General features: G+C 29.7%; 1 protein-coding gene across 1 annotated transcript; it reads left to right on the forward strand.

The window, feature by feature from the left end:
• LOC109711287 lies at nucleotides 7,233-7,952 on the forward strand. Its single transcript, XM_020234249.1, has one exon. It carries the CDS (start codon nucleotides 7,275-7,277, stop codon nucleotides 7,716-7,718), a length of 444 nt encoding a protein of 147 aa, XP_020089838.1. The 5' UTR covers nucleotides 7,233-7,274; the 3' UTR covers nucleotides 7,719-7,952.

Below are 13,828 nucleotides of genomic sequence, written 5' to 3' on the forward strand. Positions count from 1 at the left end.
TTTTTAATTTTTATTTTTAATCTTTTACACTGCATGAAATCACTGATGTACGTAAATCAAATCTCCTAGTCCTTATTATTATTATTATCATTTTTAATCTTTTACACTGCATGAAATCACTGATGTACGTAAATCAAATCTCCTAGTCCTTCTTATTTCGCTGTCATCAGGAATGAAGTCCGCAATTAAAATTCGCCCGTGGGAGCGAAGATTTGGATTCAGCAGAGAAAGATTTCCGCCTCGAATAATTAAGAAAAGAGTTTGTCAGTTTATTACAGCGAGTTGGAATTCTACACTATTACACTTGTACTACATCATCGATAACAAATCAATCACATTTTTTCTTTTTAAATAAAAATACATTAAAAATATTTTTTTACAATCATGATCGGACATATACTTCTAAGGGCACGTTTGGTTCGCAAGATTACTAAGGATAAACAGATATCCGAGAATCTTATTTTTATGCATTCTATTACTAAGAATGTAATATTTCGATATTTGGTTCGTACGGTCATATTATTTAGTCGTACTATTTGAGATTACGAAAAATATACAATTAATTTTTTTTAATTAATTTTAAATAATACTATAAAAAAAATTCAACATCTTTTTAGAATGAGAGGGTTGAGATTTTAGAAAAAGAGAGGGAGAAATAGTTAAGTTTAGAGAGAGAAAAAGAGTTGAAGTTTAGAAAAAAAGAGATAAATTAGATAGAGATATGAAATTAGAATGTAAAGAAAAATAATACCAACTAGCCGGCCAGTGGGAAAAAAGAAAAAGATTAGACATATTATGATTACCTCAATTCATTACTCTCTCAAAGGAATGAGATTAGTACTTTGGGATGAATCTCATTCCCAAGTAAATCTAGTATTATCAACTAGATTACTTAGTACATTTAGCTAAATACCGTAATATTTTTTTATTCCTATTGGATTACTAGAAATCTTAAAAAGATAGTGCGAATCAAACGCACCCTAAAAAGAGACATTTGATTGATTTGTTACGCCACGTCACCAATATACCCGTTGCATTCTAGAATTTTACCAACAAGGAGACGAGGACGATGTGCTGAAATAAGAGTAGGACTAGAGAGACGGTGGTGGAAAAGGGTTGAGATCGGAGTTGACGAAAAGATTAATTGAGAAAACAAATTTAGTTAAAAAGTTTTAATATTGGCCCACGTAAAACCAAAGATAAAAATATATAAAACTTATCTAAATAATATATAAATTATTTTGATTTTCCTATCTAATCTTTCAATTTATTTAATTTGAATTAGTTTATAGTACACTTCAACTTTAAAATTAAATTTAATTATTTTAATAAATATGTGATTGCGAGAATTGTTTGGAGCATATATACTAGCCAAACCTGTTAAGATAACGACGCATTCAAATTTTAAAGCAAAAGAACCGTTAACTGACTTAAATCAAATAAATTGAAAAGGGTGGTAAAATCAAATTGAAAGTTTTAAGTGCTCAATAATTCAGATATCAAACTATGATTTGTAATTTTTCGACTTTTACTATAAAGGACTTATACATAACATTCTAAAATTGAGGGAGGCAAATAGGCAATGGCCACTGGAGTCTCATAATGGCTCTGTCCCTCACTGTCACAGTATGTCCCGTACGTCCGATTAAGTTATTTAATAATAATCTATCTATATTATTATATGATAGTAATATTTTTTTAATTGGAAGTAAATAAAAATTAATTTTTACATTTTTGGAAAATTTTGACATCGATATATCTTGCTTAGATAGTGTTTTTTATTTATAAAATATTTTATCTTCATTCGTGAAAATAAATTGAAGATTGAATTTGATTTTTGATTCAAGAAATATATTCAAACGTACTTCCTATTTACACCTTCTTAGGATGTGTTTGATTACTTGTAAAATTCATCCGAAAAAAAAAATCTCGGTTGAAAAATAAAATTCTAATGTTTGTTTGCTTGCAAAAAAATTTCGAAAAAAGTTTTACAAACGGGAAGGAAAATCGAAGTTTTCATTTTCAGCTCGATCTGAGCGGTTTTGTCAAATGTTTTATATGAAGAAACAAAAAACGCGCGATGCAGCAAAATAATAATTTGTACAAAGAAAAATTCATCTCATTCCTTGTGAATTTTTCTTTTGAGAGAAAGGTAGCAAGTTATTCTTTTCTTTTATTTTAGAAATAAACTCCTGGTACTAACTATCGAATTTTTTAATCAACTACATTAAGTACTGCCAGTACAAATAAATATTTTTTTAAAAAAATTCCAAATAAATAGTATGACACTGCATCTTAGGGGCAGTTTGATTGCATGCAGTTGCAACTACACTGCAATTATAACTGCATGCAAAGACAAATTTTGTGTTTAGTTTGACATATTTAACTTCAACTATTACAGTAAAAACTGCAGAAGGAAATTCAACTATAATAGTTGGAATTACGTCCAAGTTGGCCGCAATTCCAACTATAATAGTTGGAGAGAGTAACTTTAAGCAAAAATTATGCTTATCTCCTTAACTATAGATAAAAACTATTTTTCACATTAGAGATAATCTTACTATCATACATATAATAATAATAATAATAATAATAATAATAATAAACTTTTAAAAATAATTTTTTAACTGCATTCAATCAAACAAATTAATAATTTATAATGATAAAATTTTAAAACTTATTTCTTAACTGCATGCAATAAAACAAATAATTTATAATTATAGTAATTTTACTACATCGAATAAAATAGAATGCACGAAATTACAACTGACCAATTTTTATATTATCATAGATAGTGTATTTATAATATCTATTTCTCTATATTAAAGGAGGGTTTGGGGACCTTGGGGTGACATGTGTTCTCCCAAACCCCTTTTACTCTTCCCTCTATATATATATATTATAATTATTATATATATTATATATATATATATCAAAATTTAAAATTTTGATACTTTTCAAAATTTTAAATTTTTAAATTTCAAATTAATTTATAATATTTATTTTTCAAATTTTAAATTTTAAAATTTAAAATTTTTAATCTCTAAACTCTATAAAATTAATTAATTAATTAATTTTATTAATAAATTCATTGTATATAATATAATTAATTAATATTATTAATAATACAGCTAATAAATCGCATAATAAAAATCTATTTGATCGATGCTATAAAAAATACATAATTTAAATTTGAATTGTAAGATTTTAAAAATAGTGCGTGTGTATATATATAATTAATTTTATTAAACAAATTCTTCCATTATTTTATTTCCCTTCTATTTATTTTTTAAAATTATTTTGATATATTTATCATAAATCTTTTTTTGCATAAATCTTTATAAAATAAGTTGTCGTTTTAATAAATTTTATTTAAATAAAATTAACTATTAAATTATTTTTATATAATTTTTATTTAATTAATAATTAGATTTATAAAATTATTTAAAAATATAAAAAACTAAAATTTATTAAAAAATATTTTTAAATTCCCAGCATCGCGCGGGTATTTCACGGATAATTATATTAAACCAAAGGGCCCTTTAGTAGACATCGGCAAGTGGCATAGTTGACGTTTTAAAAAAAAAATTAAAAAAAAAGAGAATATTATTAACTGCTACTTAATGAGCGGCAGTGCCTCAAAAGACTCAATTATTTAATTTTTTAAGGCCTGTGTTGTTGACTTGGTTGTCTCGCCTCAATATATTTTGTAGTTCGTGACCCTGCACTATATTTAAAGCCATGTATGTAGCACCATAAGTATTGCGTTGAATAAAGGTAAAAGTATACAGAACTTACCTGACATGTAAAATATTTAGATTTGATTATTTAATTTTTTAAAATTTTAATTTTATTATCTAATTTTTTAATTTACTTGATTTGAATTGATTAACGATATGCTGACTTTAAAATTTAAGCTAATTCTTTACTTTAGTAAACTTATAGCGGTAAGAATTCTATACAATATATTAATTAAATATATAAAGATATATAAACGCTGCATTTAAATTTCAAATTAAAAAAATTAAAAGCTTAGATAGTAAAATTAAAATTTTAAATAAATTGGACAACTAAATCTAAATGCTCCATAGTTCACCATTTGATTTTATCTTGAATAAATGACCTTTTTATGTACCGTAAGAACTGTGTGACTAAAATGAAAAAATATTACTTTTAGAAATCATTAAAATCTAATGTAATGGGAGATACAACAGTTACAACTATGTATATTTCATTTGGTTTGACGCAGTAAAAATCGTTGTAATTATAAATAATTTATTTAGTTGCATGTAGCTGAAAAGTATATTTGTAAAATTTTACCGGATGATGAGATCACCTTTAAGGTGGAAAAGAAAAATAAAAAATCAATTTAAAGAATGATTAGGACCGTAAGCTTATCTTTCGATTAAAGTTATTCTCTTCAACTGTCGCAGTTGGAACTCCAACAAATTTAGGTATAGTTTCAACTACTACAGCCTGCACTTGGACCTTTTTATGTAGTTTCTACTGTAATAGTTAAATTCAAACGCATCAAACCAAATGTTAGATTAAAAAATGAAAAACCCTAGGAGAGAGGATAAAATATTAAATTCCACAATTTCTCCATTTCTAATACAAGTAATCTAATCTTAACATAAAACTTTCAAAACCATATCTCTAATTTCTAACAATTTATTCAATAATACAAAATTTCAAAAATCTAAATAAATTCACTAAATAAAATTTTGAAAAATTTAAATTTTGATAACTAAAGAAAATAATTTTTTGATCCTAATTAATTTTTTAATTGCGTCACTAGCTTGACACCCATCAATACAAAATATATATGTTAGCCTTGGGTGAAAAAATTAGTGCACCATGAATAATCATATGCATGTGTATTCAATATGAAAAATAGGTGCAATTAGTGGATAATAGGATAGATAAAAATAACATGAACTCATAATTAGATCTGATATCATGTTACTTAAAAGTTTGATCCAATAAGAAAATGCTCAAAAATATTTGTAACAGTACTCAAACTGTATAGCAAATACTAAAATGTGAGGGACTTGTTATGCCTTTCTCGGAAATTAGAAAGTCTCTGGAACTCTCTTTGCACTTCTCAATGAATGTGGAGCCACAAACCTAAAAGGCATCTTTTTTATTTATCAATAAAGTGATTTATACTTGTGTTAGAGCTTTTTCCCTTTAGGAAAAAAAAAAAAAAAAGTAACTTATGAGTTGTGTCATTGTGTGTCACTGTGTGTGTGTGTGTGTGTGTGTAAGAGAGAGAGAGAGAGAGAGAGAGAGAGGGTTTACTTAACTCATAAGAAGAAGATCATGAATCTATGTCTATGTATAGAGGCTTTGATTAGTAGTCTAATAAATAAATCAAGTTAATTTATCACCAAAAATATAGATAAAAAATGTATGGAGACCCCCTTTCAAACTAATCTTTTCAAATTTTTATTTGATTTTTTATAGTTAAAAGTTGTATCAATTTAATAACTTTGTTGGTTATTAACCATTAACTGATCTGGTTTTGCCGGCTAATCAATAAATTTGATTAAATTTTTAAAATTTTTTAACTAAAATTACATAATTTGAAAAAATAAAAAGTTGAAAGCGTTTCAATAAAACGAAAAAAAAATTGAGAAGCAATTTTAAAATTTAATATAGTTGAAGGGTCTGCGTGCATTTTTACCCAGAAAAAGATTAAATGCATACAGGTCTGTGCAAATATATTTCTATAAAGTTCAACTTTCATATATTGTCTCTCTAAAACTTCTAATATTTTTAAATATGCCTTTTTGATTTATTACTGTTAGAGAGCTGTTTATATTTTAATAGCAAATAAATGAAATATTAATTTTGCCATCACAAATATGTCTTTTCGAAAGTCACAATAGTATAATATAAGAGGGATAAAAATATCAAATTATTTTATAAACTAACCAAGATTAAGATTTAATCTATTTAAAATTTTCTAACGGATTCTAATGGTAAGAACAGGACTTTTACACAAACAACATATTAAAATTAGATTTTATAAAAATATATTTTTAATTCATTATATGTTCACAGCAACATTAAAAAAAAAAAAAAGAAAAAGAAAAAGAAAAAAAAAGCACAGACACACACACACAAACACAATTGATTACTAATTACGGCGGATCTAGGATGAGGGCCACCGATTCCTTCTGCAGCGCTTTACGGGTGCGTTTGGTTCGCGCTATCTTTTAAAGATTCCTAATAATTCAATGGGAATAAAAAAATATAACGGTATTTGGCTAAACGTACTAAGTAATCTAGTTGGTAATATTGGATTCACTTGGGAATAAGATTTATACCAAAGTACTAATCTCATTTTCTTGAGGGAGGATGGATATCCTCATATTAATGGATTGGGGTAATCATAATATGTCTAATTTTTTTCTGTCTTCCTATCCGCCGGCTAATTGATATTATTTTTTTTTACACTCTAACCTTATATCTCTCTCTAAACTTATTTTTCTCTCTAAAATTCAACTTTTTTTTCTCTCTCCAAACTAAGCTCTCTCTCTCTCTTTCTAAAATTTCAACTCTCTCACTTCCTCTAATTTCGACTATATTTTTCTTTCTATTTTTTTAATTATGCTCTCTCTCTCTAACTTATACGCTCTCTCTATTTTTTCTAAAAAGATATTGAAACTTTTGGTAACATTATCTAAAATTAATTGTATATTTTTTGTAATATTAAATAACATGACTAATTAATATTACCGTGCGAACCAAACACAGAAATTCCACATTCTTAGTAATAGGATGAATATGAATAAGATTCTCGGATATCTTTTATTCCTAGTAATCTTTTATAATGCGAACCAAACGCATCCTACAAGTAATCCCAACCCTTCCTTTTTGCCTGGTCGGCGGCACGTGTCACTTTTCCAATGGCCAACCATTGTGCACCTGGTCCAGTGGGACCACACCAAACTTGGACGTATCCTCCTCGGCCCACTCAATGAAAAAGGAACCCCCCACTCCATAGCTCTATAAAACGAAAAATTCTAGAATGCAACGGGTATATTAGTGACGTGGCGTAACAAACCAATCAAATTAATCCTTTTAAGAATATATGTTCCATCATGATTGTAAAAAAATACTTTTATTGTACTTTTGTTTGAAATGAAGGAATGTGATTGGCTTGTTATTGATGACGTGGTGCAAGTGTGACAGTGTAGAATTCCTCCTATAAAACCCCCCATATATCACACTCCATGTATACTTATAATTGAGCTTCAATTTCTCACATGGCGAACGCTTACTATTTTCACAACACCCCCCCCTACTACCACCAAAACCCTTATTCCCAGGCACACCACCCCAGCTCCCACGCAGCGCAACCCTTCCCCCTCCACCTCTGCTTCTTCCTCCTCACCCTCTTCCTCTTCATCGCCTTCTCGTGGTACATGAGCTACGAGTCGGCCCTCGAGAGCCTGATCGAGCAGGTCAAGTTCCTCTTCATGGTGTCGCCGCTGGTGCTGCTCCTGGTGGTGCACCTGATGTCGAGCCGCGAGAGGCGGCACGTGCCGTTCTTCGCGCCATTGCCAGAACACCAGCAGCCTTTCTACTGCAGCCGCGGTCGCGCGGGCGGATCCCCGTGGGGGGTCGCGCTCGTGCTGGTGCTACTTATGTTCATGATCTCCTACCAGTCTTACTTCCACGAGAGGTGGTTCCCCCTGCTGAGCAGGTGATCAGGGGCCAAATTAATTAAATAAATAAACTTGTGTGTGGTTTATATATATATATATATATATATGCTTTGTTTTGTATAAGAAGGGCTAGCTAGGCTTCTTAATTTGCTTTTCTTATGGGGCTAAAGAAGAGGGGCAAGATATATACATGTGTGCTCCACTTTAATATTCCTTCCAAATATTAATGCATTATGTTAAGTCCTATGGTAATATGTAGAGGTTTCTTTTTTCTTTTTTCTTTTTTCTTTTTTTGATATTTCGCAGATTTTTCGAGATTCCAAATACCTCAACTCTCTTTTTTTTTTTTTAATGGTTTAAGAGATGATTATAAAGCTAGACTACAATGACAAGGAGACTAAAAACTTAGCATCGGACCAGCTATTGTCACACCAAAAAAAGGAAGAAAAAAAAAAAAAAAGAAAAGCAAAACAAAGCGGCTAAATACCTTGATTTATAACTTATAATCGATCGTAGCTTGGTAATTGGGATCGAAGCCAGTCGGGAAAAAAAAAAATTCACTGAGGAGCTCTCGAACAACACTTCATTAAAAAAAATTCTAATCCACATGTATTACTTTATCTTTATAGGATTATAATCATTCCTTCTAGAATTTTTTTTTAAAAAAAATTAATATTAAAAAATAATTCAACAAACTATTGGATGAAAGTAAAACTAATACGTGACAGTGGACCTGGAGCTTTCCAAAAAAGTCATCTATTCTGTCGTGAAGTGTCACTTTTTCTCCATTCAGAATTATATGTTGGCTAAATTACAAAAAATCTTTCTGTAATAATCTGTTTTTTTACTTTTTCTTTCTGACATTTAAAAATCTACATTTTACTCCCTTGTAAAATAAAAAATATTCACAGGGGGTTACGGCGTGTAAAATGATCATTTTGCCCCTCGTCATTTTCGTCTTCTTCCTCATCTTCCTCAGCCGCCCCTTCGATCGGCCGCGATTTCTTTCTATTTCCTTCTCCACCTACTCCCCTTCTCCTCCAGCACCCTCGCCGTCCCTCGATTTTAACGATAGTAGGGAGAAAATTGAGGTGGGTGTTGATGGAGAGGTAGGCAAGGGCAACGAGGGCGAAGGCGAGGCGGCGGAGGAGGGCGAAGGGGATGTGGGCGAGGGCGAGGCAGTGGAGGACGGTGAGATGGCGAGGCGGCGAGCGGAGGAAAGCGAAGCAACAAAGAAGAGGGCGGAGGGGTATTTTCGGTATAAAAAAATATTTTATAACAGAACTCTAACGGTAGGAGGTGAAGTGCACATTTTTTATTTTATAAGGGGGTAAAGTGTAGGTTTTTAAATGTCAAGGAGGGGAAAGTGAAAAAGCGGATTATTATAGAGAAGTTTTCTGTAATTTAGCCTTATATGTTTAAGCCTTATATGAGATGATTCCGCCGCCCATTAGTGGCAGTTTAGACCCACACTATTCATATTACTCGCACTATCCATATTAGACAATATAAGGATTCATGATCCTGATGCTAATAAATCCATATTAGATAATGAGGATTATTCATGATCCTGATGCTAATAAGTAAGGACATCACTACACGCACAAGTTATCTGTTTTGTTTCCTTTTTTTCAGAAATAAATTTAGTTAGAAAATATAAATAATTAGGTTTCGAATTTAAAATGTCAAATATCAATCATCAAACTCTTAGGCAATTACGCGAGGTACATTTAGTGGTTAGTTACTATACATGCCCAATTTTCTTTTCTTTTTTTTTTGAGGGATAAGTGATTTCTACACACAAATTTGTACCCAATGCATTGCTAGTAGTACCCAATGGATTGGTTGTTGCTATCCGAAGTTTCAAGTTTAAAGTTTAATTACTTTATATTTTTAGATAAATTTAGTTTTAAAATAAAAAAAAAACAGATAGGAGGCTTAGTTTTCTCTAAAATAATTTTTAAAAAAAATGCATTGCCCATAGCAATAGAACCATTTGGAATGCTCGTTTTGTGCATGTTATATGCACTATGAATATATAGCTGGTTGAATAGGTTATCCTAAATAGAAGTAGGAATACTAAAACACTATAATATTGCAAAGCTGCAACAAAAGCTTGTTTATTTGGTCTTTTTTATTTAGAGTATAATATTATTTAATAAAATATTATCTAAGCAGTACTATTTGCAAATCCATTGTGTATATATTTTTTTAATTTTCTCATGGCTTTTCAAAATTATGTTCTTTGCTAGCTAAACAAAGAGAAAACTTCAAATACCCCTTTGTGGTTTTACTTTTTTTTCACTTTAGTACCATGTGGTTTAAAGTATATCAAGCTAGTATCCTGTAGTTTTGCATTTGTTCACTTTAGTACCCTGTGGTTTAAAGCGTATCAAGTTAGTACCCTATGGTTTCGCACTTTCTCACTTTAGTATTCTGTGGTTTAAAAATTACGGGATACTCATTTGATACAAAAATAAAACCACAGGGTACTAACTTGATACATTTTAAACCATAGGATACTAAAGTGAGAAAATGTGAAACCACAGGTATAACTTGATACACTTTAAATCACATAATACTAAAATAAAAATGTACGAAACCAGGGGGGATTTTGAAGTTTTCCCCTAAACAAAAATGTTTGACGTTTTCAATTATTAAATATTTATAATTAGTAATTATAAAATATTTTGCAGAGTTCGTGATAAGCTAATAAAATATGTGACAAATGGTTAACAATTAAGCCTTCAAACTACATTCCCCGGGTGGGTCTCTAACGTGAGTAGTAAAAGTTGGCGAGTAAATGCATCTATATATGTTAATGTGAATTGAGCTCTTATATTTTTAGAAGTAACAAGTCATCCGTGCCCGTAGATTTTCAATTTTTTGATTAAGAGATGTGCGGTTAGAATAATAATGGTCATCCGAGATTGAGCGGGTGCTTGGTCGATATTACAACAGAATTAGATTATAGAGACATATTTTTAAGACACTTTTGTGTAAGTATTTTATTTATACCAAAATTTAAAAAAAAAATCTACTAAAGCAGTAAAGCCTAAATATAAAGCTCAATCCAATCAAAAATAAAAAGTTACTCTACTCAACCAACCCCACTTAGCCCACTCGGCCCAATTGCAAATAAAAAAAAAAAAAATTGATTACCATCTCCCCTTTTCCTCCTCTGCTGCCGCAGCTGACAAGGTAGGGTTCCGGCTGTTGCAGTTCGGCCGCGAGGATCTTGCAGGGATCGTAGAGGGCTATAATTGACTCGTGTCCCTCTGCCACGGGTCGTTAGAGGAGTAGATGCCAAATATTAAGACGGCCCCATATATAGCGATCCCACATATAGCAATACTTTTAAAAAGTGTCGATAATTAAGCCAGCGGTATTTTTTTTGACTTATACCGATATTTAAAAGTGTCGCTATAAAGTATTTTTATTGTAGTGTGAATAATATGATCTAACGGATGGAATATATGGTCAAAAAGATAGAACTAACGATAAAAAATTTACAAGCATCAAATACTTAGTACTTTCAAAAGTACCATAGCCTCTAAATTTAAGCTTACACTGGCTCTAGCTACAAACCATGCTCAGATTAATTTGACATGCAGTCACAAATTCTTAAATTATCTTAGAACTAGTAAAAAATAAAAAAGAAAAACTTTAAATACTACACTTGTGATTTCACATTTTCTCAATTTAAAACCCTGTAGTTTAAAGTGTATCAATTTAGTGCCCTGTGGTTTCATTTTATCTTTTTATTATTGATTCCACTAATTTTTTTCATTAAATCAGTGATAAAATTAAAATTAAAGGGTACTAAAGTGAATATTTAATAAACCTAGATGGATTATCTTAAATTTTTTATATATAATTTTATAAAATATTAACGAAAAAACTGATAAAAAGATAAAAGTAAAATAACAAGCCACTAATTTAATACATTTTAAACTACCGAATATTAAAATAAAAAAAAATGAAACAACATAAATGATATTTAAAGTTTACCCAAATAAAAACAAAACAAACGATAGAAGTGCCAAATACACGCAATTCCACCAAATCATCAGCAATGCTCCAGTATCGTTGTCTAGTAACCTTTCCCGAGGTTGAGGGTTCACGCCTCCATGTGCGCGCATAAATTTGGAGCTCTAAATTTCAAAGTTGGGGTTTAACATGTACACTTGTTTTTAGAGAAATATCTAAAATATGAAATCCATTAAAAAAAAATTTAAAAAAAAAGAGAAAAGAAAAAAGAAAAAGCTGCATGTATTCTATCGAATTAATTAGATACAAAGCCTTTAAAAGGCATAAGGGTAGGATTACTAATTAAAGTTCCCATGTCAACAAATTGTACAATCTGTGTAGGAATCATTTTAATAATCATCCTTTAATACACACCAGGCCAAAAGGTTTAAAGTTGCTAATGAATCCCAAAACTCATTTAAAAATCAACTAGAATTAATGTACCTTAATTACTTGGTAGTAATGGTACTGTATGAAAAGCACAAGGGCATCTTCTTTCTCTCTCTCTCTCTCTCTCTCTTTTTTCTTTTTCTTTTTTTGTTCCCCTTTCGGCTGGGATGGTGACAGGAGCAGGTAGAGATAAAGCCTCATCTGCATGCATGCTTCCCTAAAATCTCTCTAAAATTTTATAATCATTGTAGCTGCAGCACATAATTTCATGCTCAAAAGAAAAGTTTGCCACTTAATTTGGTCCTTGAAGACTAGATTATATATGTCTTTGGCATTTTAATTGTAAGGCGAATGCCACTTTGATTCTCAAACTTAATTTATTGTAATTTCTGACTTTATAGATTATTATAGTTAAATTCTACAATATGACTAAATAATGATGTATTGCTGATGTGATGGTGATATAATAATATTATAGTTGATGAGATGATAGTAATTAAGATGTCATATTACTGGCATATCAGTAACATATATTGATATATATAAATATCCCCACCTTGTAAACTAAATTAGACTATAAAACTTAATTACAATAATTTTAAAAATAAATTGAATAAAAAATTATAATAAATTAAAGTTTGAGAACCTTACGGTCAAGAACCAAAACTGAAATTTAGCTTGAAAGTTAAAAAAAAAATAATAACTTTTATATATGTAAATTTTATGATTATTTTGTTCAAGCATCTAGTTTTTAAGTTATACTAGCTTTTTTCTTTTGAGTAAACTTCAATTTGCATGCTTTGTGATTTAGCTTATTTTTACTTTACCATCTTATGGCCCAAAAAGTTATATTTAATTATTCTGTGATTTAATCCTTATTTTTACCCAAAAAAATTATTATCAAATAGGATGTAAAATAAAGCTTTTTGATAACCACAAAATAATTAAGCATAACTTTTTAAATCACAAAATAGTAAAATAAAATTGAGCTGGACTATTGAAAGTTTATTTTAATAATTTTGCTTTTATGTTGTGGAAATTGCTAAAAAGAAAGAAAAGAATTTTGATAAAGTTGAAAGCTACACTCATATTACAAATTAATTTTATGAAACCCTCGTTTAACCTTTGGATGATGATGTGTAATTTATAGCAACATTTGGAAAAGTTGGACATATTTTCTCCATGTTATCTATTAACTTAAATGAATTCTCAATATTTGTTGCCACATGGCAAGTTTTTCTTCACCCTCACTAGTATGTATTCTTTTTCTTCCCCTCAATAAACTTTCAATGTATATTTTAACGGTTCCACTAATAAAACTTTCAATTAATCCCAATGTTTGTTGCCACATGGTAAGTTTTCCTTCACCCTTACTAGCATGCGACTCTTTTTCTTCCCCTCGCTAAACTTTCAATGTACATTTTAACGGTTCCACTAATAAAACTTTCAATTAATGTATTTAAATGGTTCCACTAACAAAGCTTTGAATTAATATATTTAAATAGTCCCACTATCATGTATTATTCCATTTCTATCCACAATTATTCATTATGACCATTTCCATTCCCTTCACTATACTTTTAATTAATGCAAACGATTCTACTACCAAACTTTCAATTACTATGCTTAAATGATCTCATTATCATCTTACAATCCTAACATTTTTATCTTCAATTATTCATTATGGAAATTTTCCTTCCCTCCACCAGATTTTTAATTTTTTATCTCCAATA

This window comes from Ananas comosus, linkage group 6, assembly GCF_001540865.1.
Source record: "Ananas comosus cultivar F153 linkage group 6, ASM154086v1, whole genome shotgun sequence".
Taxonomy (NCBI): domain Eukaryota; kingdom Viridiplantae; phylum Streptophyta; class Magnoliopsida; order Poales; family Bromeliaceae; genus Ananas; species Ananas comosus.